The sequence below is a fragment of the Bos grunniens genome, chromosome 1, assembly GCF_055505025.1.
Source record: "Bos grunniens cultivar Pamir isolate PY7600 chromosome 1, Bosgru_T2T1.0, whole genome shotgun sequence".
Classification (NCBI taxonomy): domain Eukaryota; kingdom Metazoa; phylum Chordata; class Mammalia; order Artiodactyla; family Bovidae; genus Bos; species Bos grunniens.
The window spans coordinates 30,124,659-30,138,790 of NC_141165.1; the positions used below are offsets into that span (position 1 = coordinate 30,124,659).

The window sequence follows — 14,132 nt, forward strand, 5'->3', positions numbered from 1 at the left end:
TAAGTTATGGTGACATTTTAAAAATATCTTTTTAATTCTTTAAACATTACCAGGAAAGAGGTACTCTTGATAAAGGATGTTGACTAGTGTTTCAGAGATTCATGTCTTAGTAGGAGAATTTAAATATCAAAATAGCATTCTTACAGTGAACTTAGAAAAGCTGTTTCGTAGGAGAAAATCTTAGCAATTTGGGGGAAGGCAAAGATTTCTTTACTTAGGTGCCAAAAGCATCAGTCATAAAAGAGGAGAAATAATAAATTGGATTTTGTCAAAATCAGAGCCTTCTGCCCTTTAACAGATACTGTCAAGAAAATGAAATGGCAGGCCACACCTGCTAGAAATGTTCTGACAAAAGACTTGTGTCCAGAATTTATTAAAACAAAAATCAAAAAAACCCGATGAGAAAACAGACAAACCTTTTAAAACCTGTGGTGGAGACTCCAACAGTTCCTAAAATAAGATATACAAATGGGCAGCAAGCACATGAAAAGATATTCAACATCCTTATTCATAAGGGAAGTATAGTTTGTATATTTTTGTCTCCATACAGTCTTGAACATAATGTGTCATGATAGAAATCAGATCACTGGTTCCCGTGACAGTATGGAGGGAATGAGTACACATGGGAACTTTCTAGGGAGATGGAAGTGTTCTTTATCTTGATTAGGGTAGAGATTACACAGGTGTAAGCATTTATCATGTCATTCACTGGAATAGCTAGTTTTTTTCAAAATGACTTTTAACTGATGTATAGTTGAGTTATAATGTTGTAGAGTAGCTAATTTAAAAAAACTTCCCGTAGCAAAAGTTGACAATGATGTGGAACAGCTGGAGCTGTCACACATTGCTGGTAGGAGTGTAAAATAGTATAGCCACATCGGAAACAGTCTGACAGTTTCTCATAAATTAAAAACTCACCTACCTTTTAACTCAGCAATTCTATTTTTAGTTACCTCACCAAAAGAACTGAAAGCATTCAAGAGTTTTATAAAAATGTTCATAGCCGCTGTATTTTTGATAGCCTGAACTGGAAACAACTCAGATAACATCACTAGGAGAATAGACTGTGGAATATTCAACAGTCAGTATTCAACAATTCAATATTTTATTGTCCCAACAATTAGAAGAAATGAACTAAAGATATACGCAGCAAAATGGAAAAAAATCTCATAGGTATTAAACTGAGTGAAAGAAGCTGGATGCAAGTGTACATATTATTTGATTCCATTTATAGGAAATCTTACAATAGATCTTTAATGACGGAAGTCAGATCACTGGTTGCCTGTGGCACGTATGATGGAGTAACTGCAGAGAAACAACAGGAAACTTTGTGGGGAGTTAGAATGTTCCTATATTTTGATTGGGATGGATGCTACACAGGTTTGTAAATTTATCACAAGTCAGTAACCTCTGTACTTTAAGTTACATGTTATATGATTTGTACCTCAATAAAGCTGATTAAAAATAACCTAATTCAGTTTTTAAAAATATGTTTTAAATAACATTTTACATAACCATATTCATTTTAGGTATTATATATTATTGTGATTTACATATTTTTGAGATAATGGTGTGAATGACACTGTCCTCAGCTCTCAACTGTGTCCACTTTAAGGTGAGCATGACCTCAGGCAGTTACTGGATCTTCTGTCCATAGGACTCCAGAAAATCTTCCGAGCCCAACCTGGCAGTCAAGGTCCTTTCAGAAATTCAGCTTAGTTTGTACAGGCTTAATTGAAACTTAGTATAGAGAATTATTTTGGAATTCTTGATGTTTTTCTTTATGGTTTAATCTATAATTTTATTTTATTGAAAATAAAATATGAGGACACTGTCGAGTTTAAATTTAATGAGCTTTCCCTCTTTTCTCTCTAGCCCGTTTTTCAGTGAAGAATTTTATTTTGAGATTCCAAGAACTTTCCAGTATTTGTCTTTCTATGTTTATGATAAGAATGTTTTACAAAGAGACCTTCGTATAGGTATGTACCATTCATAATTATCTTTTAATCACAACATTGGTGTTTATATTCATTCTTTTTCTAAGTATAAAGTATTGAAAACAACAGAATAATATACTCTCAAACTTCTAATCCTTCCCTCTAGACTTCATGTTCATTTGCGGATCTGATTTTTAATTTGTATGCTCAACTTGGGCGACACTTTGTCAGGGAATTGACATGACCATTTTCCCTCTAGTCATGGTGCCATATATTTCTGTAGTGCCTGATGGGTCCCTTTTCTGTAGTATTCATTATATTTGTTCATCAGTTTGTTGTTTAATGTCTAGATGCTCTAGTTGAATATATATATTTATGAAGGCAGAGACTGTCACTCCCAGAGTGCCTTAAATTTGGTGAATGATCAGTACAAGAATCGTTGAATGATTCAAAGAATGTTTTTATACAAAGATTACAGTATTTGATCCCTACCAAAGAACAGCTGTTTTTGAAGTTTTTCTAATAGAAGTAATAATTCACTTTAATCTGATCACATGTTTTCTCTCTGGCTGTATTGGTGACCAGTAACTCTGTTTCTTAAATAATTTCCTGAGGTATGATCTGTGAGCATCAACTTGGACAAAGCTAACTGACCACATATGTGTCACATTTATGGCTTTTGCACCACTGTCTTTGAATAACAGATAGAGGTCTTTCACTTACATGCATTAGTCTCCGTTTTTAGTGTCCTGAGTTTCATCATCTCCATCTCTCCTTTCCAGTTTCAAATATACTCATCACCTGCAGTTTAAATGATTAAGCTTTATTTAACTTTGACCTCTTGACTACCATCTAATTTGCTTCTGCTTTTACTGTTGAACTCCTGAACAAGTGATTTATATCTTTCTGCTTACTACTTATTTCTTTTTAATTCACTGTAATCTGACTTCATTTTTGAAGTTTACCAAAGTCATTTAAAAATACCTTTTTAAAAACAGTAATATTTTCTCTTAATTCTAAAATTATTACATGTTTTAAGGGACTGGTAATGATTCTGCCTAAGAATAGCTACGGTTAATGCTTTGTGTCTTCTCATTCTTTACTTCATGCATTTATATTATTATACTGTATTGTTTATTCAGCTGTTTTTTCCTCTTTCACTTAATTCACATTCCTTCAAACATGACATGGGCATAATCATTTCACTGTACCTTGGAAATTATCATTGAAAATTTGTTGTTCTTGGATATTACTGAAAATTTTTTTCTGACTTGATCAGTGAAAGTAATATTTGATTTTTTTAAACCTGTATTTTCTGATTACTAGTGAATTTGAGGAATTTTTATATGTTTATTGGTCTTTTACATTTTTCTTCTGTGAATTAGTTCTTTTGTTTATTTTTCTTTTGGGTGGAATTTTATTTATTCTTCTGCCTCCATATTTGATAAATCCATTAACTTTTGTCAACTATATGCATATCAAATACTTTTCTTCTGTCGCAGAAGGCATTTCATAGTTTTCAGTCCTCATCTGCCTCTGTGTCACATTAAACTCTTCGGATTGCTTATTCAACTTGTTGAAAGCCAAGGAAAAGGCAGTTTAATATTATTGTATTTTCCTAATTATCTTCCTTCTGACTTCTGCTTTACTTATATGTAGACTTTTCTCTGTCCAGCAAACCCTTAATTATGGATCATCCCAAGGCTACATCCTTAAACACTTGTCTATGTGGTGTACAAAAGGTGGGAATATTAAGGTGAATAAATTTCAAGTTGCTCCCAGGTTATCTGGCTGATTAATACTAATATATTTAATAGGGTCTGTGCTGGAGGTCAGAGAAGGCAATGGCACCCCACTCCAGTACTCTTGCCTGGAAAATCTCATGGACGGAGGAGCCTGGAAGGCTGCAGTCTATGGGGTCGCTGAGGGTCAGACAGGACTGAGCGACTTCACTTTCACTTTTCACTTTCATGCATTGGAGAAGGAAATGGTACCCCACTCCATTGTTCTTGCCTGGAGAATCCCAGGGATGGGGGAGCCTGGTGGGCTGCCGTCTATGGGGTTGCACAGAGTCGGACACGACTGAAGTGACCTAGCAGTGCTGGAGGTAGGAACAAAGTAGTTGGGAGCGTAGAGGAAAGAAGAGTTAATTTTGTTTGGTGAAGAATTAACAGAGACTACCTAGGTAGGAAAAGAAAGAAGTTTCAAGATAATAGGGATTAGCAGAAGCACAGAAGAAAAGGTGAGTCGTATTTGTGGTGTATCTGCTGATATACGTAAATTACTTAGGCCAAGGTTGGTAGAAGGTGAATCTGGGAATGTAAATTGGAGCAAGTTGTGATGGACACTTAAAGCCTTGCTAAGGAATTTGGACTTCACTCTGTAGACAATTTAACCTTTTAAGAATCGGGAACCTTTTAAAAATTATGTATAACTGTATATATGAATATACTTGTGTATTTTAACAACTTCCTATGGTCTGAACAATAATAAACTCAGTGTCCATAGATAACATATTTAAAATGTGTATACATATATATAACTATATATACACATATTTTTAAAGTATGAAAAATCTGGTTTAAATATATCATGTATGGTTTATGTTTTAGAATAGAGAGAGATTAGAGGCAAGTAGGCCATCAAGGAGGCTGTTATCAGATGAGATGAATAGGGCAGTGGCAGTGGAAATGCAGATGAGGGAATGTCCTTCACAGGAATAGCTTCACATGGGATTTAGGGACTGAGGAGATAAAGGGGGGATATAAGAAAGGAAAGAGTTAAAAATAAGCTTGTTTTAATTGCTGTCATTAACTGAGATAAAGAGCATTCAGGATGAGAAAGGGAGAGGATGACTTTGGTTACAAACAGGTTAAACTTGCATTACCTGGGGAGCATCTTGGTGGACATGTTTGTTGATTGTTGGAAACACAGACCTGAAGCTCACAGAAAAGATCTGAATTTGATGTTTGGAGATGTGATATTGAGAATCATTAGCATTATGTGAAACTTGAAGCCTCTGTTGGAATGAATGAAATTGCCCTAGGAGCACTTCTGGAGGCTTAATAGGGGAAATGAGGCCTTAGTGAAGATTGATGAAGTGTATCAGGAAGATTGGAAGAGAGAGAGGAGGGAAAGCAAGGAGATCTCTTAATGGGAAAACAAGATTTGATAGAGGCTTTTGGTGATTATTAGCAACACGAGAGAGTGTGTATCTTTGACTACTCTGACTTTTTAAGAAAATGTTTTGTAATTTTCATCATCTATTTACTCATAGTCATCATATAGTATTTGTTGAAAAGGCCTTTAGTTGAGGTTTATAATTATTTCCAAACATTGCTTGTTTTGTTTTGTTTTTTAATTTTTAAAGTAAAAATCAGTCCTTCGTGGAGTGGTATCAGAAGGTCATAACTTGCTGTAGGAACTGTAAAAAAAAAAAAAAAAATCTTTACTAAATGTAGAAATTTTTGTTTTTTCTTTTATTAAAGTAAAGTACATATGTAGCCTTTAAAATTGGAAGGTAATCTTGATATTTTCACTTATTTTACAAGTCTTTGCCCAGTTGTAGGCTAAATAGTACCATAGCATTTTCTGGGAATTAAATTTGAGCTAGAATTGAGAGAACCATCTTTTAAACTTAAGAAGATCTAAAAACGTGTACTGGTTGGATAGCTTTAAGAACTTGTTTGTTTTTTATTTTTAATTGTTTGATAATACATGGAGAACTTTTCTGGTGGTCCAGTACTTAAGAACCTGCCCGCCATAGCAGGGGACATGGGTTCCATCCCTGGTCCTGGGAGATCCCACGTGCCTCAGAGCAACTAAGCACGTGTGCCTCAGCTGCTGAGCCCACAGACTCTAAAGCCTGTGCTCCAGCTCCACAACAGAAGCCAGTGCACTGAGACGCCTGTGCTCTATTTAATTAAAAAAAAGAAACTGGCATCTAAACCCTGATTAGATGTTATTTTGAGATACTAGTCTGCCATCTTCTCAGTTTGCCGCCTTTCTGAATAAGTTGTTATTCCTTTAAAAAAAAAAAAAGAATATTTTTCTTTTTGTAAAAGAAAATTTTTAGTTATAATATTACAGACAATTAATTTTGGTCACTGACCCCCCCCCCAGTCCCCTTCCTGGAAGTGATAACTGTTATTAATATGAGGCATAATTTTTTGTATTAGAAACCTTTATATGCCAGAACAGTTAGGATGAAAACTGATTATAGATTAATTGAAAACTTGAGACCGAGGAACCATGTTAGAAAAAGATAGGAAATTGTAAAAGTAAGGCTTTGAAAGTCTTTTATTGTGTGATGTGTTGTCCTATGATATAGTGTCTTCTTCCCTTAAAAAGGGAGAAGAGAAGAGAAAAACTTTTTGTTAACAAAAAATTCCATTTCCAGTAAGGATCCTAGTAATATTAAACATATACATTTTACCTTCTAATGTATATTTTCTAATTATTTTAGTTTTCAGAGGGATCTAGGCTCAAACAATTGAACCATGGTAGACTGGTTAACTTGTATTTCTTACCTCTTGATTCAGAATGTTGTAAGAGAATTTCACTAGGATATCAGAGACCTGAATTCCATTTATGACTCTATCACTCACTGGCTTTGTGAGCTTAAGCAAATCACTGTACCTTCATAGCCTTGTTCACCTATTAAATGAGGTTGGGTTTAAGACAGCTAATGTGTTTTTCAACATTAGAATTGTCATTTCTGCTGGCACTTACTTAGCTCTTAGGTCAAACCTACTGTTTAAATAGCTTAAGGCTACACTTCTGTGTCTGTTTGCATAGGAACTGTATCAGTTATCTATTGCTACATAACAAATCACGCTAATACTTAGTGGCTTAATTTAGCAATCCTGTATTTGCTCATGGTCCTGCAGGTCATCACTTTGGGCCAAGCTCAGTGGGTGGTTCTTCTGCTGGTCTTCCCTGGAGTCACTAATATGCAGTTACTTGGGAAATTGACTGGGCTGAGTGATCTGATCCATGTGTCTGATGGCTGGTGCTGGCCACGTGCTCCCCCTCCACATAATGATGAGGGCAAGTCCTACTGCAGATGTTTATTAAGACTACTTGCATTTACGTTTGCTGGTATCCATTGGCAAAAGTAATGGCATAGCCAAACTCAGAGTCAGTGCTGGAGGAGACGACACAGTGGCATAGACAGGGAAGTATGATTTTTTGAAAGCCATTACTAATATACCAGTCTGCCACAGAAACCAAAAGGAATCATCTAAACCCTGTACACTAAGGTACCTAAGTGTTGCCATTGACTGAGTTGCTGTTATTGATGCTGCCAGAATCTGTTTAGTCCTCTGGTTCTTTTTCATCTTGTATAGGCAGTCACACTTATCCCTACATTTATCTACCGTTTCATCATTTCTACTAGTAATCAAGTAGGAACCAGGCCATCAGGATGTTGCCAGTTGGTGATCTGTATCAGGATGAAATTTCTAAGAATATGTTGTATCTAAAAACGGGGCCCTAGTAGAACAGAGTTTTTACAGATGGTAAGAAAATGCTGCCTAGAAGTGGTACTGGAAAGCTAAGAATATTTATATATTTTTTTACTTAGAGACCAACAAGGATGGTTTCTGTGTCCACAGTTCCTTCATTTTTTTTTGTATTTCCTCTCCTTGTCTGATTTTAAGAAACTGATACAGCATCTGGTATATAAATGTGTGTATATGTGGTCTAAACTTTTTCTGTCTATGAGTTTGTCAGTATAGTGGGGAAATGAAATAGTACCTTTAAATAATGTGTTTTGTATTTGGTTCCTGCGTTGACTGGTTAATTATTTTTATTTTATTTTTTTGAGTTTTAGAGCCAAGCAAATGTTTAATCAAAAGTTCTATTCCTAAGAGATATTTCCCAGTTTAAGCAACTGTTGAAATGACTACTCCGTAATTTATACATGATTTTACCATATACTTCCTTAAATAAACAGTGTTTGCCAAAGACATAAATTTGCTGTCAGAAAGAGAATAGGACTGGATAAAAGTTATTTTCAAAAGAGCCCAGTTCCTCAAAGTTGTGTCAAGAAACATGGTTTCCAGACATATCTTGTGTGAAGCATTGGGAGTTATTTATTTTTGATGTTGCTGATCTCATAGCTAGTGAAATAATGAGTTACCTTTGTTTAAAATAGTAAACATTAAAATGCTGTTGGAGACCATGAGGATGCACAGAATAAGTTTTTAAGATCACTGGAACTGAAAGTTGTTACAGAGGAGGTAAATGAGATATAGAGTTTAAATAAATCACCCAAGATTACACAGCTAATAAGTAACAGAATTGACAGTCGGCTGAGAATTAGTGTCGTTGGAAGAAACCTGAACAGGAGTGCCTTGGTTTTGAAATCGGGCTCTAGCACTCATTCGTGTGCGGGTTTTTAGTATCATTCAGCTTTCCTCATCTGTAATACACCATCTACCCTCAAGATTGTTATGAAGATTAAACAAAATGTGTAAGAATGTTTACTCCCTGGTAGATATTCAATAAATTTTGGCTTTTCTTTTCAGTTCGGTGCTCATTCCACTATAATCAGGCTGCTTACATTTTGTATTTAATAGCTGCCATATAACCTGTTTAAGGATAGCTCACAACAAGAATGAGGAACGATTTTTTGGGTCTTACTTGTATTTCAGAAACTTGTTCCTCCCTTCCCTGCTCTTTTCTTCCTTCCCTGAGTTCCCTTCTCCTTTACCCTCCAACCTTTCTCATTCATTCATTCATTTATTTACCTTCCCTCCTTCCCTTCATAACTCCTCTCTATCCTGTTTGATTCCCTAAGGCTGATGACATTTCTTTTTCAAGTGTTATATTGCCCAATGAAATGCTGAATGTGTTGGCTGGTATCCTAATACCTAATGACTTCAAATATTTTTCTTTTTCTGTCGTGCTTTGTCAGTTTCTTTGACTTCTTGAGATCCTGTGCTCTTCCCTGCTTCTTTGGACTGACTAGTCTCTTGCAACCAAATCTTCACATTTTACAAATTGATGTCTTAAAAGGAACTTGATAAGAGTAAGAGCTGGCAATAAAATTGCAGGTTTTTCTCAACTTAAAAACAAATGGCTTATTTATACAGCTAGTCAGAAAAGGGTTTTTCTCCCAGGGGATATGAGCCATTCAATTCTTTTATGACAGTGGGTACCATGGACACATGAGACATGAAGTAAGAGAAGAGGGTCCTCTCTTCTGGGCTTTTTTTTTTTTAACCTTTGAACTAACTTTTGGTTAGGCACTTGTAACAAAGATGTGTTTCCAGTGATCTGTGTTGTGAGTCATGAATAGAACAGGTATTTCTTAGATTTCTACTCTAGTTTTTAGAAGCATTATTGGTTAAGTAGTACTCTTGCCTGGAAAATCCCATGGACAGAGGAGCCTGGTGGGCTGCAGTCCATGGGATTGTAAAGAGTCGGACACGACTGAGCGACTTCACTTTTCACTTTTCACTTTCATGCGTTGGAGAAGGAAATGGCAGCCCACTCCAGTGTTCTTGCCTGAAGAATCCCAGGGGCAGGGGAGCCTGGTGGGCTGCCATCTATGGCGTTGCACAGAGTCAGACACAACTGAAGCGACTTAGCAGCAGCAGCAGCAGCAGCAGCCTTTAGTTGAAGAATTCTGAAAATCAGCTTACCATTTAAAATATAGTGTCTTTGTGATTATTTGTTGAATGAGTAAATGAATCCATCAAACCAGTACATTTCCCAAAAAACTTTTTTTTTTTTTTTTAATGGGCGTGGGTTGCCGTGCCCTCCAGGGATTCTTCCCAACCTAGGGATCAAACCTGTGTCTTCCTGCGGCTCCTGCATTGCAGATGGATTCTTTACTGCTGAGCCACCAGGGAGCCCCCTAAAAAGCCTTTTTTTTAAGTTGAGGGCTTGCTTTAGTAATGTTTGGATGTATTGTACATGCATGCATATGTACACTTACATACATATTCATAAATTATGTATAAAACTAAAAATCCCGGAAATTGTCCAATAGGGTCTATATGATTACTTTTTAATTAATAGCTTTATTGATGTGCTATATACATGCCATAGAATTTACCCTTTTAAAGCATGCAGTTCTGTGGTTTTAAGTATATTCATAGAGTTGTGCAACCATTACTACTAATCTAATTCCAGAATAAAATTTTAAAGACAGTTTTTCTGTGTTTGCTTTCTTGTTATGTCTTTTCTTTTCACTTGATACACTAAAATTGATATATCTTGACAGAAAACATTTTTTTTTTTTTTTAACTGTTTTCCGTAAGTTTTCAAATGTTGAACTGAAAGACCAAGCTAGGTCATAAAGTGAAAGGATATGAAGTATAATTTGGGCACTTAAAATGAAAATTTTTATTTGGTAAAATCAAAGAAAGTGAGCTATTTTTTACTTTAACGTATATCCTTTGTTGACGTTTTTGTGTTGAATGTTGGAATAAATTGTCAGTCATATGCAAAACTATCTCCTTCTTAAAACTTGAATTGAGGAAGGAAATGCTTTGTAACCAACATGGCAAATACTTCATTATAATAAGAACATTTCTGTTTCTTCCTCTCATACTACTTTGTTCATTGCTCTGTGTCTGTTTCTGAGACATAGAAACTCTTTAGGGAACTGCTTTGATTTTTTTTTTTTAAATGCATTGAAGCAACATAAGCAGTGTTTACAGTGTTTTGATAAAACCAAATTTTCAGTAAAATTATTTTAATCTCGTAATTTCAAGTCAGTTTTCAAAATTATTAATGACTATATGATATTGTTATTTTCTGTTCTCTTAATTGAAGCTTATAAGTGCAGATATGTCTGTTTAGACAAAACACATAGTCTATTCACAGTGTTAAAGAATTGGGAGGATTAGTTTGCGCTGTCATTGGACAATCATTGTACATTGCTTTTTATATTGAGTGTACTCTGGGTAAAAAAGTGAATCTGAATAAGTACTAAAAAGTGCTGCTGCTGCTAAGTCGCTTCAGTCTTGTCCGACTCTGTGCGACCCCATAGATGGCAGCCCACCAGGCTCCACCGTCCCACCGTCCCTGGGATTCTCCAGGCAAGAACACTGGAGGGGGTTGCCATTTCCTTCTCCAGTGCAGGAAAGTGAAAGTGAAGTCGCTCAGTCGTGTCCGACTCTTCTCGACCCCATGGACTTCAGCCCACCAGGCTCCTCCTTCCATGGGATTTTCCAGGCAAGAGTGCTGGAGTGGGGTGCCATTGCCTTTTCCACTAAAAAGTGCAATTGTATATAAATACAACTGAGTTTTGGTCTAATCCCCTAATTCAAAATGGCACAGAGAAGGGTCAGCCAAGCGGTAGAGGAAAATGAGGCACCTTTTCATTCTTTAAAATACAGAAACTGCTTTATAAGAATGGATTTTGTTATCAGCAGATAAAAATTATTTTTAAATGTTTTTTTAAAAAATATGTAATGGTGGTGATGATTATAGAAAATATGTTTCCTCATTGTTTTACTTATTTATTATAGGAAAAGTAGCCATCAAAAAAGAAGACTTGTGTAACCACAGTGGCAAAGAAACTTGGTTTTCGCTACAGCCTGTTGATTCCAATTCAGAGGTTCAGGTAAACATTAAGGAATAAGTAATGGAAGAAAAGGAATGAAAAATGAACTGATTATACTCGTTCATACAGAGAGAACTTATCATACTTATTTTAATTTCTGGGACCATGCATTATACATCTCTGGGTGACATATAACTGGAAGAAAATGCCTTACCACATGAAATCAAGAATAATTTATGTATGTATATGTGTTTGGGGGGATTATATTAGGAGGACATTTGTTTCCCTGCCTTAGTTCTTTTGTTTGAGTCACAGTAGCAAATTAGTAATTTTTTTAGATAAGGAAGAAGTTTTAACGAAAAAGATATGTTTTATTAACTCAGAGGAGAATCCTTAGAAGTGTGTGATTTCATCTGTTCTGATCACAATGTTCTCTTTGCTGCTACTAAGTCACTACAGTCGTGTCCGACTCTGTGTGACCTCATAGACCGAAGCCCACCAGGCTCCCCCATCCCTGGGATTCTCCAGGCAAGAACACTGGAGTGGGTTGCCGTTTCCTTTTCCAGATGCTCTCTTTACTGCGGAATAAACTAGATTTGGGCCAGTGTTATTCATTCAAACCATGCCTAAGCCCACCATGGAGAGCCTTCATACCCACCGTGTTTCCTGTTGTTCACCTTTCTTTTTATTTGAAAGGATATCATTACTCATTTCAAAGCTCTAGCTTTAAATAAGAGGTCTTTCCTCTTGCCAAAATGAGAGATCTTAAAGATTCTGTGTGTGAGTAAAGAAATATGTTTGGCTGTGTAGCTTAACTTTGTATTTGTTTCTGAAAAGTGTGAGCTGCTCTTCGAAATTGTTATTTCTATCTAAAGGGAATCCTTTTTCTTTTTTCTGGTAACCCTGTTTATTTATAAAATATGGTAAGGATTGTGAAATTGTTTCCCAAGGGCATAACTGCAAGCAGAATTCTTCCTCTCTTAAAAGAAGTTATAATTTACCACTATGACTCAAACTGAAGTTTAAGGCAAGAAAAAAGTACTGCATGCACACCCACAGATGTTTGCAAATAAAGTGCCCATGTCTCTGTTTCCTCAAAACCTCTCAAGCATTCTGTTTGATTAAATTCTCAAAAAATTAAGTATTGGTTTGCTAAAACCCCTTCTTAAGTATAAAGTATAATTGAAACTTCTCCTTTCCTCACTCTATCCCATTTTAATGTTCTTTTCTTTACATCTGACAATAGCTTTTATTCTTATCCCAGTTATACAATTTGGTAAATGATCCAGGTGAGAGGCAATGTGATGATATGGAAAGGGTTTTAAACTTGAAGTGTAAAAATGTAGGTCCTAATTTTCATATGTGGTTATTTTACTGACCTTGAATTTTATTTCTGTAAAATGGGAATGAAAGTTACCATGTTGACTCAAATGACTATGAGAATTAAGTGAAATACCTTTAAGAGTATTTCAGAAGCTGTTAATAGCTATACAAATGTAAAATGTCTGTTTACCGCTAGTCAGTCAGGTGTTCATTTCCCTGATATGCCTTTACCAGAAGGCAGACCGAAAGTTTTGAAGTGCTTATTTTTCTCTTTAATAGTTGTAACAAAAAAAGATATGGAAAAGACTTTGATAATTGGTCTAAAAGGAAGTTTGAGGATTATTTTAAAATGTAGTTTATTAAAGTCCAGTGTTTTTCTTATGACTAATGTGATTTGTTAAAGGATTTAAGGGACCCAGCTCTCCAAAGTTAGTTATTTCTGTAGAATACTGTTTATATAATTTATTGGAGGTAGTATTAGAGATCAGTACTGGGAAACAGACTTTTTATTTGATGGTGTATATTTAATGGTATGTCCAAAACATGAAAATCTGAAAATAGCATTTAACTGTTAGATATTGTTATATATGTTTTATTTGCTATGAATAATTTTCATGACCTTGAGTTATTAACCTTTACAGTTCTTTTGTCTTAAATGATAGTTACTTTGTAAGATCCGCTCACTATTTAAAATAAATTTTAGAAGGAAGAGTATTTCAGTGGTTGGGAGGGATGCATAACACTGATCACATTAATGTGTACATTGGAAATATTGTTTGGCCCCCAGATGGATCTCGGAATATTAAATTAACCTTGTGAGTCTGAGAAAGATAGAAAAGCAGCTTGATTCATACAAATTCTATTTTGTTAATAAATTTGTTTCTTGCATAAGTTTTATAAAATTTTGTAAAAATGTCATGGAAATAAGAGCAATTGTGGAGCCTTAGGAGAAAGCAATGAAACAGGTTGAATTCAGCAGGAATTTAAGCTAATAATCACCATTAGTAATTAGAACAGCATATACCGTGCACAGTACTAAGGACTTATATTATTTAATAATATATTTAACTTAATAATATAATTTAATATACAATATAATATATATTATATAATATAAATAATATATAATATAAATAATATAATAAAATATTTAACTTAATATAAGTTAAATAATTATATTATTTAACATATTATTTAACTTAATCTTCAGATTAGCATTGTGAGTTGTAGGTAGCATTATGTCCATTTTATAGATGTAGAAAATGGATTCATAGAGGTTAAATGATGTCTGCAAAGTTACAAAACTATTAAGTGGTGGAGCCATGATTCCTATAAAGAGCTTATCTGATTCT

The 14,132-nt window shown here is 35.0% G+C and overlaps 1 protein-coding gene across 6 annotated transcripts in view; it reads left to right on the top strand.

Moving 5' to 3' along the window:
* RASA2 (RAS p21 protein activator 2) overlaps positions 1-14,132 on the top strand; it is a 127,159-nt gene that overhangs the window by 30,811 nt on the left and 82,216 nt on the right. For all 6 annotated transcript variants that reach the window (XR_015154139.1, XM_086373693.1, XM_086373351.1 and 3 more), the window contains 2 exons: positions 1,876-1,979; positions 11,423-11,517. Coding sequence is in view for 5 of the 6 variants with exons in the window: in XM_086373693.1 (XP_086229819.1) it covers positions 1,876-1,979; positions 11,423-11,517 (199 nt within the window). In the remaining variant the exon portion in view is untranslated. The remainder of the gene's footprint in view (positions 1-1,875; positions 1,980-11,422; positions 11,518-14,132) is intronic.